General features: G+C 41.3%; 1 protein-coding gene and 1 pseudogene across 2 annotated transcripts in view; one reads left to right on the top strand and one right to left on the bottom strand.

The window, feature by feature from the left end:
* Nucleotides 1-5,162, top strand: part of LOC127697092 (40S ribosomal protein S2-like) — a 9,106-nt pseudogene extending 3,944 nt beyond the window's left edge.
* Nucleotides 5,163-6,676: 1,514 nt separating this feature from the next.
* Nucleotides 6,677-21,150, bottom strand: part of Desi2 (desumoylating isopeptidase 2) — a 167,457-nt gene continuing 152,983 nt past the window's right edge. For both annotated transcript variants that reach the window (XM_052200234.1, XM_052200233.1), the window contains exons 2-5: nucleotides 20,988-21,060; nucleotides 16,837-16,930; nucleotides 15,069-15,210; nucleotides 6,677-10,030 (exon numbers count right to left, since the gene is read on the bottom strand). In XM_052200234.1, the coding sequence (XP_052056194.1) occupies nucleotides 9,797-10,030; nucleotides 15,069-15,210; nucleotides 16,837-16,930; nucleotides 20,988-21,060 (543 nt within the window). In that variant the 3' untranslated portion in view covers nucleotides 6,677-9,796. The remainder of the gene's footprint in view (nucleotides 10,031-15,068; nucleotides 15,211-16,836; nucleotides 16,931-20,987; nucleotides 21,061-21,150) is intronic.

The raw sequence follows: 21,150 nt of genomic DNA, 5'->3' as shown, positions 1-21,150 counted from the left end.
AAACCTACAGCTACCTGACCCCCGACCTCTGGAAAGAGACTGTATTCACCAAGTCTCCTTATCAGGAATCTGCTGATCATCTTGTGAAAACCCACACCACAGTCTCTGTTCAGAGGACCCAGGCTCCAGCTGTGACTACAACACAGGGTTTTTTGTTTTGTTTTGTTTTTTTGTTTTTTATATACAAGAAAAATAAATGAATTAAGTCTGTTAAAAAAAAAATCAGAAACGACCGGGCGGTGGTAGTGCATACCTGTAATCCCAGCACTCTGGGAGGCAGAGGCAGGCAGATTTCTGAGTTCGAGGGCAGCCCGGTCTACAGAGTGAGGTCCAGGACAGCCAGGGCTACACAGAGAAACTCTGTCTCGAAAAAACCAAATCAAAAAAAAAAAATCAGAAACACATAAATCAAAGGAAGAAACAGGTTTGTCTACACATAAATCAAAAGTGGGAAGAAGTTTGTCTACACTCAGCTGACTTGGGTGCAGTGTCACCTGAAAAAGATACAAAATACAGGTTGTGGAACTGGCAAAGCCACATGAAACTTAATTACTACCTCTGGTGGCTTGGATACAACATGGACTCCTATGACGTGCTTTGATCTTTCCGGCCTGTCTGTGGAAGATCAGTAGCCAGTCCTCCACTGACCCACTGGAGAAACTTTCTGAGCTTATGTAAGTTTTTGGACGGTTGGTGCCAGGTACAAGCACCACACTGCAGCCAAGCCTGCAGGTCTATCCCAGATGACAGACGATGACACAGGTTTCTCTGAGGTAAATTGACCTGATTTTGAAAACATTCACTTGTGTGTATGTGTCTGCACATGGAGGTCAGAGGACAATTCGTGGGAGTCATGTGGGTCCTGGGGATTGAATTAAGATTGTCAGGTTTAGAGGTAATCACTCTACCTGCTGGGCCAGCTTCAAGGCCTAACAGGTACTTTTTTTATTATTATTTATTTTTTATTTATACAAGTACACTGTAGCTGACTTCAGATACACACACCAGAAGAGTGTGCATCAGATCCCATTACAGATGGCTGTGAGCCACCCACCATGTGGTTACTGGGAATTGAACTCAGGACCTCTGGAAGAGCAGTCTGTGCTCTTAACTGCCAAGCCATCTCTTCAGTCCCTGTAACAGATACTTTTAGTTTTAATTTACTCCTCAAAGCTTTGAAAGTCTAACCAGGCTCTGTTGCTCACAGTTTTGAATTGTGATATTAATGAGTGTCATTCTACAGAGACCAAGGTGAGCACTTAATTTATTGACTTACACATTTTTTTTTTTTTTGAGACACATCGTGCTGCATCTTTCAGTTGGCCTCAACTTATGATCCTGTTTTGGCCTCTGTCAGGGTTCTCTAAGAGTCACAGAGCTCATGGGATGATGTCTCTCTATATTGAGGGAATTTATTGTGATGACTTACAGTCTGCAGTTCAACTATGGGCAGCTGTGGATGGGAAGTCTAAGGATCTAGTAGTTGCTCAGGCCCAGGAGGTCGGTTGTTCCCGCTGGTCTTCTGTAGAAGTTGATTCCAACAGATGTGTTGGCAAGCAGGTGAGGAAGAGCGAATCTTCCTTCTTCCAAGGTCCTCATGTAGGTCTCCAGCAGAAGGTGTGGCCCAGATTAAAGGTGTGTGCCAGGATCTGAGACTTGCTTTGTCCCAGGCTGACCTTGAATTTAGAGATCTCCTTGCCTCAGTCTCCTGGGATTAAAGGTGTATCCTGCCTTGCCTGGGCCTAAGCTTTTCATAGCTTCTACGCCTCAAGAACTCCATGCCAAGACCCAGGTAAGAAACTTGTGTCTTCCAGGCCCAAGATCTGGACCACAGGTGAGCCTTCTAATTCTGGATTGTAGTTCATTCCAGATATAGTCAAATTGACAATCAGGAATAGCCATTACAGTCTCCCAAAAGATTATTGCCATGAGTACTGTGCCTAGCTCAGCTAAACTTTTTAAAAATTTCGTTTTTCATTGTTGAGTGTTATCTTTCCCATTGGTTGTGTGGGAGGTATGATTTTCATCTTTCTGATTCCTTTAATTATGAAAAATATTTTTAAGGCAAGGCCCTGAGAAATTTCATTGTGATATTATAAGAAAAAAATGGATCATAGAGTTTTATGATTAGCAAATGGAGAGAGGACTGAACAGGATTTTATTTAATAAAAGTGTAATAAAGACTATATTGTTCTTCTAAATCAGTAAGTTTGAACACACATTCCTAGCAGTTCCTAGAGAGATCCTCACAGCACAGACACTCCTTACAGTGTTCATAAAGTATTGCTCATCAGAGAGAGAAAGCTGCAACCATTCAGATGTCCACCAAAGAGAAAAGGTATAAACAGAATCATGGTGTTTGTAGAATACAGTAGTGGAAACCAGTTAGAATTACACATATCAATATGCATTAATTATAAAAATAGACTTTAAAAACCATGGTGTGTGTATGTATGTATATATATATATATATATATATATATATATATATATATGAGTTCATTTATACAAAGGTCAAAAATAGAAATATGCAGGTGATAAAACCATCAAGAAAACAAAAAAACAAAGGGACAATGTACACAAACGTCAAGATGGTGGTTCATTTTCTGGTGGAAGAGTAGTAGTGGGGGAGGGGCATAGCCATATTCTCCAGGCTTGTTATTTAAGCTGAGTGGTGGGTACAGGATAGCATTCATTTCATTATCCTTTAAACTACACACATACATTATATACATCCTTTCTCCCCCTTACTTTTCAAAGAGTGCTGGGATGGAACTCCGGGTTTTGCATACACTAGTCAAGTGCACTACCACTTACTACACTGGGAACTACATTCCTAGCCCTATAAATACTATAAATTCTATAGTATTTATCACTCAAAATCAAAGTGATTTTCAAAATAGTGGATCAGACATGGAGTTGGCAAGTTATGATTGTGAAAGTGGAGAGGATTATAGAAGAGATCCCATGAGCTCTCTGCTGACAGGAAAGAGGGAATGGGCAATAATTGTTAGAGATAAAGCCTGGAGAGCCAGGGTAGGGGTATTTGATGAAAGTAGCAAGCACCTCCTATGGTAGCAGTGTCTCTGGATATAAGCTTAGCAAATCTCTAGATTAGGAGGCAGAGAGGCCAATTGACCTGACATCTTTTACTGAGGCGTCAAGTGAGGGTCTCAGCTGAGGTATATGTGAGAAGTTGACTTCCAAGGGACCAAGAGTAGACTATGGTGCAGTGGGAGTACCTGTTGCTGTATGGACAGAAACAAAGTCAACCTGACACACACAGCATCAGCAGCTAGACTCTGATAATCTAGATCCCAAATGGGCTAGCTTGCCAGAAAATTGTAATAAAGGGACATTGACGTGGTGGAGGGACCAGAGGAGGAAATGACTCAGGTGCTCGCAATGGGATTTGGTGAGAAAGGAGAAATATGTGGGTTAGAGAGGAGACATTAATAAGTACTAGTTTTAATGGCTTTGGGATTTTGCAAAGGCCAATAATTTCTTATAGTGCAGTGGATGGGTAAGCCTAAAGTTAATGGCCAGAAATACTTGAAGATTCCAGAAGTGGCCAGGCATGGTGGCACATGCCTTTATTCCCAGTACTTGGGAGGCAGAGCAGATGGATCTCTGAGTTCAAGGCCAGGCTGGTCTACAAAGTGAGTTCCAGGACAGTGAAGACTACACTGAGAAACCATGTCTTGAAATAACAAATTCAGAAGTGGTCTAGAACATTCCTAGTAATTGGCCTAAGGTCTAAGACTGGGACAGTTGTGTCTGTTACTGATTTGCGAAGGATGCTGAACTGTGTGGGGGTAGAATAACTATGAGCATGAGGATTGAGTGGAAGATGCTGACAACCACAGGGCAAGGTGCCAACATGACAGAGGCTAATGGCATCTGCCATCTGTGTGGAAGTGGTCACAGGGAATGACAGAAAAAGGCTGGAGAGGAAGACAGTAAGAGCAGAGGAGTGTGGAGTAGCAGGTGGCACCTGGCAGGGCTGGAGGTTCTGTAGTGGAGAAATGTCAGAAGTAGCAATGGAAATGGAGAACACAAAGGTTCAGAGGGCTTCTCAAGACACAGGGTGTGGCTGAGAGAGGTTTCTTGAGAAGTGTCAGCCACTAAAGCATTTTTGTCTGCCACATTGGAAGTGTCAGAGGGGACAGAAATCATGAACAGCTAGCAAATGAGGCTGTGTGTGGGGCCCCTGGGGTGCAGGGTCCCTGGGCATGGGGGTCTGAGCAGCTTGGGTCTTCAGTTGATGACAGACTTAAACATGGATGGCTGGTTGATGGACTAGTTTCTGACAGCTCTTGTGGAGAGGTGATTCTTGGATAAAACAGCCCAGCCTCAGCCCATGGTTTAGAGGCTTCTAGAAAATCCTCTAAAGTGCTCAGATTCATGTTTTACTTTGTGGTTCCTTCTTGAATAATTTGTATGGGTTGAATCAAACCCATTAAAAATTCGGGAAATCTTCCCTCCACCTCTACTGATTTTGAGGGGAACCAATGACTAAGTCCTTCAGGGTTATCACAGCATCAGCTTTATCTATCACATTCACTTTATCCAGGAAATGTGTGATTTTAGGCTAACTGACCTCTCTACTGTCTTTATGAAGCACAAGATGCTGTGATAAATGTATTTAAGTGACCTAGGACAGCCCCAAACACAGGACAGAGGTAGAACAAAAAGATTTCCCCTGGGCTGGAGAGATGGCTCAGCGGTTAAGAGCACTGAATGCTTTTCCAGAGGTTCTGAGTTCAATTCCCAGCAACCACATGGTGGCTCACAACCATCTGTAATGGAATCTGATGCCCTCTTCTGGTGGGGCTGAAGATAGTTACAGTGTACTCATAAAGTAAGTCTTATGAAAAAGGATTTCCCTTTTTCATTGTCTTCAATATAAAGTAGGGTTTTGGTTCTTTTTTTTTTTTTTTTTTTTTTTTGCTTGTTTCAGTTTTGTTTAATATGTTTGGAGTCACACTAGGGTGCTCCTGTGGTGTCTGTTTACAGATGCTGATAGAAGAGGAAGGGATGCATTCCCTACCTTTCCTTATGGCCAAGTCTGGCAGCTTTGCCCCGTTAAAGCGTATTTCAGCTTTGCCACTGGAGAGTTCCAGCCTGTGTTTGAGGAGACAATTACAGGCCACCTAGACTGAGAACCTCCAGGTAGACCAAAGTGCCTTAATTTTTTTTTTTAATGAGTGTTTTGCTTACATGTGTTTGTGCATCATATGAGGCCAGAAGAGGCCATCAGATCCCCAGGACTGGAGTTAGAGGAACCTGCATCCACTCCAGCTCCAAACTGCCTTTCTTGTTATTCACATCACAGTGTGTATTTACAACACACACAAGCAGCTTTGAGGACGAGCCTGGCTTAGCAACCTGGGCAACCACATCTCAGGCCTCTGGCTCACACAGGGCCTAAGGCAGCCTGACATAGACTGAGGGCTTCAGAGGCAGATGAAGGCTGTCCTGACAAGAAATCCCACTGCCTGCCTGTGAGATTGGGACGTGAGAGAAAACAAGGTGACAGATGTCTTCCTCCAACTGGAGGTCCTCTGTAGATCAAAGTGAGTGCTTCCCAATGTGAGGGTCAGGAGAGAGCTTGGAGATGGCAGCCTTAAGTATTCCTTGCTTCAACAGCATGGGTGGGAGTTGTGATTCTGAGCCAAGGCAGAACTTCAGAGCACACTGAGGCTTATCTGGTCTCCGGACATAAAGGGCTCCCTGAGCCAGTGAAGAGGTGACTTCTAACATTTCTTTAGTGTTCCCTGTTTTGTTTTGATAAGAAAAGAAGCTGTTTGCTACTAAATTACCTCTCAGAAAACAAGTCATTAATCCTCCTCAGTACAGACTCCCGAAAACTTAGAGCAAGGCCAATACCTGGGTAAACTTAGGACAATAAAAAAAAAAGTCCCTCAGTATTATTGGCACTCTTCTTATAGGGAAGACCCTTAAGTTGTTCTTTAGCAGATCTGAGTCTATTAGGAAATTATGGTAGGAAGAGACCCATGGAGTGTCCCTGAGGTAGGAACAGCCTGGTTACAATGGATCACTTCCCCATTACAGATGCTTGTGAGCCACCATGTGGTTGCTGGAATTGAACGCAGGACCTCTGGAAGAGCAGTCAGTGCTCTTAACCGCTGAGCCAGCTCTCCAGCCCCAGTGGGTCACTCTTATTTGGCAAAGAGTGGACAAACCTTGTTAGATCATAAAACTACTATTCATTTACTTAATAACAATTTTAGGGAAAAACTTAAATTAGTGGCAGTAAATACTGAGCTAGGTACAAAGGGCCAATGGACGTGAAAGTCAAAGTTTCAGGTTTGAGGTACAGCAGAGGCTAATGGGAAGCGAGCATAAGCACACAGGCTTAATTGCTGAAAGGAGGTGGGGAGAGCCTTCCAGTCAGCACACTTTGCCTCCATTTCCCAGAAATCTGGGCTGCAATTTGCTGCCTGTGCACTCTTTGATAGCTAATGTGTTGGCCCAGGGACTGAGCACCAGAGTAATTGTTTGAGTAAGGGAAGCTGTGAATACAAGACATGGTACAAAAGGGGCTGGCCACATTCCTGCAGAGCAGATGGAATTCTTGGATTGTACAAATAACTCCTTCCCAGCTCGAATACAGAAGAGTTGTCTCTTAGAGGTCAGAAAGAACTATAAAACATTTCTTATAAAAGTAGTTTTTAATAAATTGATGTATTTCAATGTAACATGATAATCCAATGCTATATCAAGGTAGCAAAAGTGAAGGTTCTTGGTGTTTTATAAACACTGTGAATGACAGTACACTTGCATTCAACTTCACAGAAATCCTCTTCAGGTCCATGAAGATTCATTGACAGCTGTCCCGCTTGTAGACAGTGGAGATGTGTGTGAAGAGACTGAGCAGACAACGAAAGTCTAACAATCAAGCTACACTCTCAAACCATACTGGCAAGAATGAGATGTAATGGCCAACTGCTGAAAAAACTAACTTTTAAAATTAGTCATTTAAAAAGAAAACATAGTATACACCAAAGCTACAGTAAATATACAATGGAGCCATAAGACTACACATGGGTTAGAGCCCTGAAGCAGTGAATGTGTTTCTACCCGTCTTATGATGGAAGAAGCCATGGAAACAGAGTCCTGCAGCTGTGCCTAATCTACACACACACACACACACACACACACACACACACACACACACACACACACACACAGAGCTATCAATGGACTAACCCTGGAATTCCCTGCTCTGTAAGATGCTGGTGATGGTAGGATGCTATTGCTGTGAGTCAGAGCAATAGTTGGCTGGAGTTCAGGCCTGGAGGTGCTCTAGGACAATCACCACCTTCTACAGCCCCACAAGTCACACTTCTAAAGCCAATGCCCCCAATGAGGATTTAAAAGGCCCATGCATATTTAAAACAAGCACCGGAAACCAGCTATCAGATCTTTTACTGCTATTACTGGTCAAACACCTACTATGAGGAACAGTTTCACTGGGTTACAACTACAAAAGCTGGATCTGACTCCATGGATCACATGGAAATTCATGACTAGAGTTCTGACTTGGGGTTTTTCTTAGGCGTTCATATTGAGAATGAGATTGTTTTTTTCTGAGGGCAAGAAAAGCAAAGTTAATTAACCCATTCTTAATTTTCACTGTAGAGAAGGTCTCGCTAAATGAGATTTCTTCCTCTCAACCTCAGGTACACTAAAGTGCAAGGAATCTTGTGTCCTGACTCTCAGGTGACCTGCACCTGTGCTGTTTATTTCCTAGATGACTTTTACACTACTTCAAATGTCAAATATTACAGTCCGGTGTGAGCACAGCAGCCACTTGTGTGCTGAGCTGCTGAAATGTGGGTGGGCACAGAGATGCTCCCAGCTTTTTACCCAGAAATACATTTTATATCTCAATAGATTAGAAAACACCATGATCCACGCTATTAATAAAACAAACAAACAAACAAACAAACAAAAACCCCAAGTCAACTGGGCCAAGTATCTCCTACTAAGCTGGGCTGAGGGCTTGGGCTCTTGTAGTAAACGCCTCTTGGGGGGCATTAGTGTTTTGTTCTAAGTCTCATTTTCAGACCTGAACTAAGTCAACTCTTCATCAAGGTCACGTATTCTGTCTTGCTGCACAGTTGGTTCCTGAAGCAAACGCTCCGCCCAGGGTGGTGCGGAGCAGCTTCCAGCAGCTTTCTCCTCTGGAGACAGAACAGTCAAACAGCACAAAGTGACTTCATTTTCCTCAGGCCAGTGTTAAATAACCCAAGGTATACTTTCCCTATAAAGAGGGTGTGCTTACTTTAAAAAGTTATCAATCGAAATCAGTTGATGGAAAATTAAAGGTGAAATTTACTCAAAGACGTGTGTACTCACACAGAGACTATGATTCTCACACTAATCATGTATCTAAAGCTGCAGTCAGTACCTTGGATGTTCCTATGTCGTATCCACTACTAACACAGGACACTCACTCTTAAGGCAGAACATTGATTGTGACATGTAATGATTGGTTTTCTACATCCAAGGGTCAACTGGGGTTGGACTCTAACAGATGACTTCCTTACTAAAGACTCAACTGTGACACAACCTCATTCTCAAGAGTATGTTATATAAGAGATGTACATTTGAGAACATAAAAAGATGAATTTAAGACACACAAAAATATGATTTTTCAACGAGATATCAATGAAAATAGAATCTCTATTATGAGGTGCAACTACTCCCATCATGAACTAAGAAACTCCAACAAGTCATTTCTGGTATGGTATACACAAAGTATTAAATATTAAAGAGTTTCCTTTGGGGTGTATTTTAGATTCTAGTTTTCAATGTCCAGTATAAAAGATAGCCTGGCTGTTAAAAAGCAGTTTAATGTCACTGTGTACTGCTGCTCAGGAAGCTAGGTTAGGATACTCCACCCACCAAAAATATCCTTCCAGGGAGGAGTTTTGAATGTATTAAAATAAAAGTGAAGTCCCTCTCCTAACACATGTGCAAAAACACTCATCAGTTTATAAGAGTATCTTCCATGAAAACATCTTCACTAAAGAATCAGAGGCATCAAGCCAGGCAGATACAAGCATACCACCCTGCTGAGGTGGGCATATTTGGGGTGAAACCAGTTGCTCCACGGCACCTTGGGAAATGTGCTACTCAGACTGGGAAGAGGGTGTGGAGAGGAACTGACCCAGGACCCAAGCCTCTGGCTGTGTGTGCACTCCTTTTCAGGCCAGTCTGGACTCCTGTATCTGGGTGCCAAAAATGGTAACAAAACAAATACAAAGGAAGGACAGCTTGTGAGCAGTGATGAGGAGGACTGTGGCCATGAAAGCCTTTCCTTGTCCTACTACTTATGCTGTCACTCTGGCAACTGTCAGGAAGTGTACAAAGATCATCTGCCTCATTTTTGAAGATTAGGATGTTCTTCTTTCACGGTGGCAGAAGTCCATGCAAGATTTGTAAACAGTGGTACAAAATACTGTAAACGTAATTTAACAGAGCTCATATAAAACAGAGGAAGTGAATCCAAATTTACAAGTGGGTTAAAAAGAAAAGAAAAGAGGGCAACTTCATATAAAAGTTCTCCCTCCTGCGCCAAGCGATTTTTCTTCTTTTTTGTTTTTTTTTGATTACAAATATAATCCTGAGCTGAAAAACTGGGATTTGGGGGAGAGCCATCTTTGCATACAAAATATCCAAAGGACATTTACTCTTTTTTTTTTTTTTTTTTTTTCTCTAGTGATACTCAACTCCAGACAGTTCTGAAGGCCTGACTTCAGAGGACTTATAGTTTAGTGTGACGCCCAGTTCTGGCACCGGCTGAAGCATTTGCCATGGCAGAGGCTGCGGCTGCATCCTCTGCTTCTTCCAGTTCATCCTGGAGTTCTTGGCTGACGCTAGACTGCAGTGCAGCAGGAGTGAGCCACTCCTTTGGGAGGCAACTCTGTAGAAAGGGTATGCAGGAGCTGAAGTAGGCCAGCCGGTTGATCCAGCGAGGAATCTCTTTCCCACAGAGAATCTAAGGAGAAGAGAGCTCTGTGTTAGGAAGAAGAGATCAATGTCCATGATGGTACTATTGTGGGGGGATAGGGGGTGGATGTAGAGAAAATATACTGCAGACCAGCTTGTCCTGAGAAGCAGGCCACTCCAAACTGCTGAGAAGCAGGGCCTTACTCAGGAGCTGGACACTTCCACAGCCCCGGGCCTTTCTTTCAGCCAGGTACTTTTTACATTTGTGAAATCAAACCAATTTCCCCTTGGTTTTCTGTCTGTCTGTCTTGGATTTTTGAGCTACTTTGACTTTTAAACAATATAGAAGGAAAGAGGCTTGTTAGCACAAGATGTTATTAGAGTATAGAAGCCTCATGCTGTTAGAAGAGTCGGTCTTGGGTATCTTGTTAATTCTTTTTCTAGGTTCTGTCTTTCAGCTTCTGTCACCCCACTTTCCCCTCAGCTGTATCCTATGTCTTTGCTTTCAACCATAACCCATTTGTTTCTAGAAAGCTCATATGGTTCAGGAAGAAGAGTTGACAAATGAAGACAAGCTCCATGGTATCCTGACAGACGAGGATCTGTGGTCAGGACGAGGTCTGGTGGCCTGACTAGCCTTTGGCCTGAGGACTCTAGGGGTACAAGTGGGTACATCAAGTGAGTGTATAGATGCTAAGAGGGTAAAGTCAGCATTGTAATTGAACTGCCTCACTCTCTGAAATAAGAGGGACAAGACTCCCCAGTCCTAAGGACATGTAAGAGTAAGAAGTGGGCATTTCTCTTAGCATCTATACACTCTCTCACACACACAAATGGGCTCAAGTGAATCTATGCTCCTGACACTTTGATGGTTTGTCTCTAATCATACTAAAGATTATGATCACATGATATGAAACGATTTGAAAATATCTGAAAATATTAGAGGTTTCAAAGTTTCTTACATCAAAGAGATAGCTGACATTTAAAAAGCGGGCAACGGTACAACACTCTTCCCTTAAGGTTCAGCAGTATTTCATAATCCTTTTTCTCTTCTAGCTAAAGGAAGATGAGGTGGCTTCACTTATGGACAGGTTATATGTTCTTTGATTACCCAGCACCTATCGGATTCCCTAAAACTGGAGTGTGATTTACCATGTGGGTTCTGAGAATTGAACTTTGGTCCCCTTGAAGAGCAGTTAGTGATCTTAACTCCTAAGAGTTAAAAACTCTGGGTCAAAGCCCATTAGTAAGGTATTTAGCATTGTAACTAGGTTTAAAAAAAAAAAAAAAAGAAACAGACTACTAACAGTGAGGTAACTGGGATACTTATCTTCCGTGCATTTTTTACAATGGTTATTTATCAGATAGTATTTAGTTTATACTGTGTGATGCATAATGCTGTCAGCTGGGCCAACTACCAAACAGAGAAGCCTCTGGGCAGGCTTGTGAGGATTATCTAGCAGGTTAGACCATTGAGGTGAAAAGACATACCCTCAATGCACATAGCACCATTCATGTGCTGGAGTCCCAGACACTGCACAAAGAGGAGAAAAAAACTGCTCAGTACCAGGACTTATTGTTCTCTGATTCTTGACCGTACATGCAGTACAACTGTGGTCCAAGGGGGCAGGAAGCATCCCGAGCTAGCAGCAGAACCTGGTAATATGATCCACATAAAACTGGTTCCTCGGATATAAGATGTGTAATTGTGTGGATCATGGTGTCTTATTCTATGGCTTCATAGAGCTGACAAGGACAGGCAATGTATGGCAGGGTAGAAGTCCCTGAGAGGCTAACCTGTATGAAGCTGTGAAGGTGAACCCTAGTTTGCAATGGAGACCCCAGTTAGTTGGAGATGCCAGAATCATGTCTGTTTGCTAAGAAAATCTGCATGCATGAAGTGAGATAATATATATGCTGAGGCCACAGAGCTGGGAGAGTAGAACTATCCAAGCCCTTAAGATCACAAATGGACCTAACCAGAGTCCCAAATGCCAGAGATGGCACTGTGGAATTTGGTGTTTTCCTTGATGGTTTTTGGTCTTGCTTTGGTCTGATCATTTCTTGTTATGTTCCATTTTAAACTAGAATGTTTACTCTGAGTCGCTCCACTGTATGCTGTAAGTGGGTAACTTGATTTTATGTGAGAAGAGCTCACAGTTAAGAGATTGGAGTTATACTTTTAACTGGTCTTGGAACTACTAAAGACTACAGGGACTTTTTAAGTTGTACTGAATGTGTTTTGCATTATGAAATGTTGTGAGCTTCTTGGGACAAGGAGTTTGAGTATCAATGCAACAAGGAGTAAACACATGAAAGTTAATATTGTCGACTTTATAAGACAAACTGAGATAAGCCAACAGATAAACCTCTCCGCACGTCTGTGAGGGATTGTTGAGATTAGGTTACTGGGGTAGGAAGAATTCCCTCCCAGTGTGGACAGTGTGATTCATGAACTGGAGTCTAGGATATTAAAAGGAAGGAGAAAGTGAGCAGAGCACCAGGGCCTATCTCCTTCCTGACTGTGGCTGCAATGTAATCAATAGTCCCAGGTGCCTGCTGCCCTGCACCCCCTGCCAATGAGGGACCTGCACTTGAACTATACTATAATCAAAATAAATTCTACTTTCATTTATTGACTGATTGACAGAGTCTCTCTACATAGTTCTGGCTGGCCTGGAACTCGCTATATAGACCAGGCTGGCCTCAAACTCACAGAGATCTGCCTGCTCCTGCCTTCTGAAGCTAGCAGTAAGAAATTAAATATTATACTGTCATACAAGGACTGTTCAGCTGAGAAAAGAAATGAGAAACATTCCCACATACTGCAGCTGAATGACCTCTACAACATAAATGGCCCCCTTATCAGTGGTTTTACTGTTGTAGTTTCAGTTCTACTTTGTCAACTTTAGTCTAAAGAATGCTTTTAAGAGGGACTGCATCATGCTGGGCCTGGTGGCACATGCCTTTAATCCAAATATTGGGAGGCAGAGGCAGAAACAGGCAGATCGCTGTGAGTTCAAAGCCACCCTGTCAAAAAATAAAAGACCATACTTGTATAACTTGTATAACTGTATACTTGTCATAACTGTTATGATGTTGTTTCGTTGTTAAATTTCACTGCAGATGTTCTGTGTAATGGTTTGAATGAGAAATGTTCCTTATAGCATTGGGCACTGAAGTACTCAGTCCCATTGGTGGCAGTGCTTTTAGCAAGGCTCAGCAAGTGTGGCCTGGCTGGAGGAACTACGCCCCAGGGGTGGGCTTCTTCTCTGCTTGGAGCTTATGGTTCCAGATGTGAGCTTGCAGCATCCAGTTCCTGTCACCATGGCTTCCCTGCTACAATGGACTCTCACTCTCTGGAACCACAAGTCAAAGAAACCCTTTCTTCTAAGTTTCCACAATCATGGTGTTTTATCACATTAACAGAAAAGTATCTAAAACATCATATATACAATAAATACAATAAAAGTCAGGTATGATGGTGAAGGCCTTTAATCCCAGCACTCAGGAGGCAGAAAGAGGAAGATCTGACTTCAAGGCCATCCTGTTGTACAGAGTAAATTTCAGGACACCAGGGCTACACAGAAAAACCCTGTCTTCAAAAACCAAAACAGCCTGGTGGTGGTGGCACACGCCTTTGATCCCAGCACTTGGGAGGCAGAAGCAGGCGGATTTCTGAGTTCCGAGGCCAGCCTGGTCTACAGAGCAAGTTCCAGGATAACAGCCAGGGTTACACAGAGAAACCTTGTCTCGAAAAAACAACAAACAAAAAGACACCCCCCCCCCAAAGGCTTCATTGTGTTATGATTTGAATCTTAAACATTTCCCAAGGTTCATGTACTAATTGTGGTTGCTAGCTTAGGGCACTTTGAAGTGAGGTTGGGGGTGGTCAGGATGCCTCTGACAGGATATTGGGAAAGCAGCTCCTTCCCCAGCCTCTCTCTCTCTCTTGTACTGGTTGGTTTTGTATGTCAACTTGACACAGGCTGGAGTTATCACAGAGAAAGGAACTTCAGTTGGGGAAGTGCCTCCATGAGATCCAGCTGTGGGGCATTTTCTCAATTAGTGATCAAGTGGTGAGGGCCCACTGTGAGTGGTACCACCTTTGGGCTGGTGTTCTTGGGTTCTATAAGAGAGCAAGCTGAGCAAGTCAGGGGAGGCAAGCCAGTAAGAAACATCTCTCCATGGCCTCTGCATCAGCTCCTGCTTCCTGACCTGCTTGAGTTCCAGTCCTGACTTTGTTTAATGATGAACTGCAATAAAGAAGTGTAAGCTGAGTAAACCCTTTCCTCTCCAACTTGCTTCTTGGTCATGATGTTTGTGCAGGAATAGAGACCCTGACTAAGACAGGAACTTATGGTAAACTGCTTTGTTCTGTGTAGTCCCCACAAAAACAAACTGGGGCCAGAGGCCCCAGACAATAGCACTCCACTGTGAATGGAAATGTCTTTTCTTCATGTATTTACCACAGTTATAGGATGCTAACATAGAATTCAGTCAAATGAGTAAGAGGCAATTATCTGTAATCACTCTTTCCACTATAAAAGAATGGCCAGAATCACCATTAAACTCTGTTGACTCTAAAATTGCCAACTCTGGAAAGATCAGCCACACTGGATAAAGAAATACAGTAACTTTATGCATGATTAGGGGAAAAACACCAAAGTTGAATACAGTGATACAGAAAGCACACCAGGAAAGTATTATGTGAAGGGCTTTTAAGAACTGAGCTGGGGCTGGGCGGTGGTGGCGCACGCCTGTAATCCCAGCACTTGGGAGACAGAGGCAGGTGGATTTCTGAGTTCGAGGCCAGCCTGGTCTACAGAGTGAGCTCTAGGACAGCCAGGGCTACACAGAGAAACCCTGTCTCCAAAAAACCAAATCCAAAAAACCAAAAAAGAGCTGTGTGTGTGTGTGTGTCTTGCACACCTTTAACCTAGCACAAGGGAGGCAGGCACAGGAGGGTCTCTGTGAGTTCAAAGCCAGTCTTGTCTACAGAGTGAATTCCAAGACAACCAGAACTAAACAGAGAAACCCTGTCTTAAAACCCTGTCAACAAAAACAAACAAAGAAACTGAATTTACCTCTGAGAGAGCTGAAGAGAAGTGATTGCAGTTTTTGTGCATCAGGTGGTAGGCATTGCCTTTGTACTCTTTCCCCAGTTCTTCTACAATTTTTTCTATATCATCTTCTAGAAAGTCCGTACTTCCTAGAACAACAGCTTCTCTTAAAGAACAACAACAACAAAAATCCAAAATAAAACAAAGCTGTGTGAGTTTTGCTCATTTATTTTATATATAATAAGCATAGTTAAACACTTATTTTCAGGCAGAGTGGAATAAATAAATTAGGGCTAACATATTCAGACTAAGTGAGATACTTAAAAATTTCAAGTTTCTATTTTGCTTTCTGAAACATTATTAGAGAATCATATTCAAAGCTAAAAATATCCCCGCTAAATACTGGGGCTAGCCATATTTCATGAAGAAAAAGAAAATCTTTGGCAGTAACCGTTCTTGTGCTGTAGTGAGACAAGTCTTAAGACTTGACCACATCTTAAAGCATCATTCAAGTCATCAAATAAAAACACTTCAATATATTTCCTGGAAAATTTAGCAGATATTACAATAAAAGGCAGAATTTTAGATATAAGCTAATTGTAAAAAAAAATCTAAAAATTATTAGAAAGTCATTTTATCTGGCATTGCTACATACAAACGCTTTAATTCAGTGCTGAGTCAGAAAGCTACGCACTAACAAGCGCTGTCGCCCCATTCTGAACTTATTACCTGTTTTATCCTAGGCAAGTTCACTAGTACAGACCCAGAAGTTTCTTTAAAGTTTCCTGAAATGAAGACTCTAAACATCATTTTAGATGTAACAATTAAGGAATAAAAAGATTGACTAAGAAAGGGAAAGCCCCAGGATACCTGTTGGTTTAGGGTTTCTACTTCACTGACTCCATCGATACCAGTTTCTAGGTTAAGCAGTTCAGTTATTTTGAATTTACAAGTGTTTCTTTTTCTTTTTTCTTTTCTTTTCTTTATTTCTTTATTTCTTTATTTATTTTTTTGGTTTTTTAGATTTGGTTTTTTTGAGACAGTGTTTCTCTGTATAGCCCTGGCTGTCCTGGAACTCACTCTGTAGACCAGACTGGCCTCGAACTCAGAAATCCACCTGCCTCTGCCTCCCAGAGTGCTGGGATTACAGGCATGAGCCACCACCACCGCCCGGGTTTTTTTGTTTTTTTTGGGGTTTTTTTGGCAAGTGTTTCTTACATTGGGGAAATAGATTTTTATAGAAGGTTATAGTAGAAATCCCACCTTGTCCATTCTCCTTCTGAAATAGAGAGTCTAGCAGGAGATCCTTAGGCAAGGAGTTTCCTAGGGCAGAATCTAAGCTACCCAAAGACAACTATATTTGAGAAGCAGACAAAAAACAACCTAGAGATCCTGAACAAAAGCAAGGCAAGCTTTTTCAGGCATTATTTGATTTTCCATTTTTATATAACTCAGTTCAGTTTAATTTAAAAACAAAGTGTCAGTCATTAAATCAAATTTAAGACTATTTAATTTTCTAAATTTTAAAAAAATATTTATTTTATATGTTTAATACATTGGTGCTGTCTTCAGACATACCAGAAGAGGGCATCAGATCCCATTACAGCTGGTTGTGAGCCATCATGTGGTTGCTGGGAATTGATCTCAGGTAGAGTAGTCAGTTCTCTTAACCTATGAGCCACCTCTGCAGCCCGATTTTCTACATTTTTGATGTACAGGATGAATTGTTTACACTCCCTAAACAAGTTCTGACACCTACAACAGTGTAAAATAAATTACCCTCCCTACTTACTTAAATTTAAATGTTTCTCCTAGCTCAGAAGCATTTCCTGGGGAAATTTCAAATATTCCGGAAAAAGGATAAGGATGGCCACCATAAGCAAATTCTGAAAAGATACAAGGCAAAATTTTTAGTATGTATTGCATAAAATGTAATCAGAATGCTAAATCAGCCTTAAAATACTACACAAATAATATAACCTGAATATTTTTCAGCATATAAGGTGCTTTTGTAAGAACCTGTTTATGTATCACCCATATAGATGATGTTTTTTTTTTTAAACTTTATTTAATGTATGAGCACTCTTCAGCATATATATCTGCCTGCCTGAAGAGGGTATCTTATCCCCCTATAGATGGTTGTAAGCCACCATGTGGTTGCTGGGAAATTATCTCATGACCTCTAGAAGAGCAACTAATGCTCTTAACCGCTGAGCCATCTCACTAGTCCCAGATTATCTGTCTTTAAAAGGCCTGAAATGCTAACACTTACAGACACTTCAAAATGCTTGTGACTGCTCTGTATCCTGCTCTGAGCCTATATTGGCAGGAGTGACAGCTCAAAGGTGACCACTCTTTGTGGTGCCATCATACCAGGAGGCCAGCAGCTCATTTCCTGGCCACTATATCTACTGGAGAAACTGAGACGAGTGCTGATTTGTTTTGGTGTGCTCTGCACTGGGCAGCATGCATCCAACCTGGAAGACTCAGATGCACACTCGGTTAGGAGTGAAGACACTATTGCATCAAGCATGCTGTGCATGTCTGTATTCTTAGCCCTCAGGAAGATTGTTGAGTTCTAGGCTAGACTGGGCTACTCCTAGTGTGTTCCAGGCAAGTCTCAACTATATATGAACCAAGATCTCGTCTGAAACAAAATAAACATCAAACCTGAAACACGGTGAGTTGCCAATTATTGATACACAGCCACCCCCATATTCTTCACAGCATGTCTTATAGCTAGGAGGGCACTATCTGTACATTCTCCTATTATAGGTACTTCTGGCTAAATAAATGCAAGTACTTACGTGCACATCTATAACATAAATGCAGATAGTTTCAAATCAGGAAAGAATCAAAATTTCTGGCTTCAGCCAGGTGGTGGTGGCACACGCCTGTAATCCCAGCACTTGGGAGGCAGAGGCAGGCGGATTTCTGAGTTTGAGGCCAGCCTGGTCTACAGAGTGAGTTCCAGGACAGCCAGAGTTATACAGAGAAACTCTGTCTCAAAAACAACAACAACAACAACAACAACAACTACAACAAAAACAAAAAATTCTGGCTTCAGTTCTGGTATCTCATTTAGATATTAAGTATTAAAATCTCTCTCTCTCTCTCTCCTCCTCTCTCTCTCTCTCTCTCTCTCTTTTATTTTATTTATTTATTTATTTATTTATTTATTTATTTATTTATTTTGGTTTTTTCGAGACAGGGTTTCTCTGTGTAGCCCTGGCTGTCCTGGAACTCACTCTGTAGACCAGGCTGGCCTCCAATTCAGAAATCTGCCTGCCTCTGCCTCCCAAGTGCTGGGATTAAAGGCGTGCGTCACCACGCCAGGCTAAAATCTTATAACCAGACATGTTGGTGCATGCTTATAACTTCAGTGCTAGAGCAGTGGAGGCAGGAGGATTATTAAACAGTTTGGTCTACAATGTGAGTTCCAGATGGGCCAGAGCCACATAGCAAGATTGTCTCAAAATACTTAAATGGATATTTATTGTTAAATAGATAGTCTTAAGTTTTAAGACAAAACATAGGAAAGAGCAAGACAGATGAGGTTTAGTTTTTCTCATTTAAATTTTACTTGAATATGTGTGTATGTGTGATCTAGATGGATGCCCTGGAGCTAGAGTCCCAGTTAGTTAACTGTAGTTCCTCATCTCCACACTCAAGAAAGCAGAGCTCTGGTCCCATGGAATAGCAGGAAGTACTCTTAACCATGAAGCTCAAAGCTTACCTTGTCATTTACACATTCTGTAGACATTTTTAAAAAGTGATGTATATGAGGGTGCTTAGCACTTGATTTTGAAATATAAACTAACTACTTTTTCTTTTTAAGGAAAGGATTTGGTTAGGTATCCTAAGCTGACCTGATAAATTATGCAGCCCAGGCCAGCTTTAAACTTGTAGTTCTCTAGTTTCCATTCCCTAAATGCAAGATTGTAGGTATCCACTTCTCTGCCTGCTGTAAATTTTGTATATTTGGTCTTCAGGTAGAGATTCATTCTGGCCTCAAACCCACAATCCTATTTTAGTTTCCTAAGCACTGGGACATAAACATATATATACCACCACTACCACACCTTGCTTCTCTTTAAGATCAGTAAATTTTTTTTATATAACTTGTATATACTGAGATTGTATTTGGTAAGAATCATTGTTTTGTTTTTTGGAGACAGGGTTTCTCTGTGTAGCCTTGGCTGCCCTTAACTTAGAGATATGCCTGCCTCTACCTTCCAAATGCTGGAACTAAAGGCATGCGCCAACAATATCTGGCTTCATACCTGGATTTTTAACTTCTTAAAGTATAGTAATGGAAGATATAGGTCCTTTTATTTATGTTTATTTGTAAAAGTATAAGAAACAATTACTTCTCTGAGTTTTCATGAACATGTTTTGAATCATGTTTTTGCTTTTAAATAATTTTATGAGGGGAGCACAGGTATAGAGCACTGATCTATGTAAAAACATCTGCGTTCAAATCCTAGTTCTGTTAGTTATTAGCAGTATGAATGGTGGCAAGTTAGAACCTCAATTTCTTTTTATTAAAAAAAGCCACATTCTCTTATCTTACAGCATGATCATATATGGTACAAGATTCACAGTACTATGGAAACCATAACATACTATTTATATTTAACCAAAAAGGAGTAACACAACTTAGGCAAAGGCCAGACAAGAAACCTACAGCCCATAATCCCACCCACTGTAATATTGTAATCCCTGAAGATTTCAGCTGAAGTCCCTCATTGTTTCTTAGGGTTAAAGAGCATTCCCATTTCAAATAAAGTAAAGCCTAAATGACAAATCTTTATAGCCAAGACTGAATGCTAAACTGCAGCTGGAAACAACTAATATAAAGAGATAAACAGGGGCTAAGGACAGCCCAAAGGCACAGCACCTGCTTTAGCAGTTAGTCCTGGATTCCACTGTAGCACCTCCCCACTCCTACACAAAGGCTGCAGAAACAGGACACTGAAACATTTACTTAAGTAGAGTTTTTCTTTAAAATTAGTGAACAGGTAGGTAGGTAGTTTATCCTGGGTAAACTAGATCTATTCTAGGTTACAAAGACCACTTAGTTCATGCAAGTGCAGGGCCTCCTGCCAAAGGCAAGCTTATCATTCACAATGATGTAACTCTGAGAAAAATGCCAGATATTACTGAAGAAGAGATTTGCTCAGCAATGTTTTAGTCTTTATTGATGCTCACAGGCTGCCAAATCAAACATTCTACTGAAACACCTCAGAAAATGGTATTTCAAATTTGACACTTCTACTAGCTAAAATGATTATTTTTGCTATGTAGTTTTTCAAAGTATACAAATTTCTTAGAAACTCTTATACATAGTAAAGAAAAACAATTATGGTGTAACAACTTCATAAAAAAGGGTTTGTTTTTTGTTTGAGACAGGGTCTTACTGTGTAAGGCTGTCTTGGAACTCACTGTATACTATGCTGGCTTCAAACGCACAGAAATCTCTCCGCCTCTACCTCCTGATTACTGAGATTAAAAGTGTGTGCCACCACACATGGTTAAGAAAATGTCTTAGAAGACTTAGTAGCCGGGCGGTGGTGGCGCATGCCTGTAATCCCAGCACTCTGGGAGGCAGAGGCAGGCGGATTTCTGAGTTCGAGGCCAGCCTGGTCTACAGAGTGAGTTCCAGGACAGCCAGGGCTACACAGAGAAACCCTGTCTCCAAAAAATCAAAAAGACATAGTAATTAGGAAAAAAAAGATAATAGAACAAATACACCCTCTTATACCCTACCATAGACATTTTCTGAACAGTATAAATAAATGCGGGAGTTTTATTTTACTTTCTACAATAACATATGTAAGTTGCTTAAAAGAAAAGAGACAAAATGACCTAACATCATGATTCTGTATTTTTTTAAGCTGGCAGACTCCTCAGAAAACATATTTAAACTATGTGCACACATACCTCTGCCATATACTTCAATTCCAGAATGAAAAACTCCAATTCCAATAGATGAGGTGTATTCATTCATCCAGTACTAAGGAGAGAATAAACAACTTTAGAATATCATCATTTATAGCCCAAATCTGTAGGAAAGGAAAGTATAAATCCAAGTCTTGGTATTTTC

Source organism: Apodemus sylvaticus, chromosome 12 (genome assembly GCF_947179515.1).
Source record: "Apodemus sylvaticus chromosome 12, mApoSyl1.1, whole genome shotgun sequence".
NCBI lineage: Eukaryota > Metazoa > Chordata > Mammalia > Rodentia > Muridae > Apodemus > Apodemus sylvaticus.
This window is presented reverse-complemented; position numbering and strand designations above follow the sequence as displayed.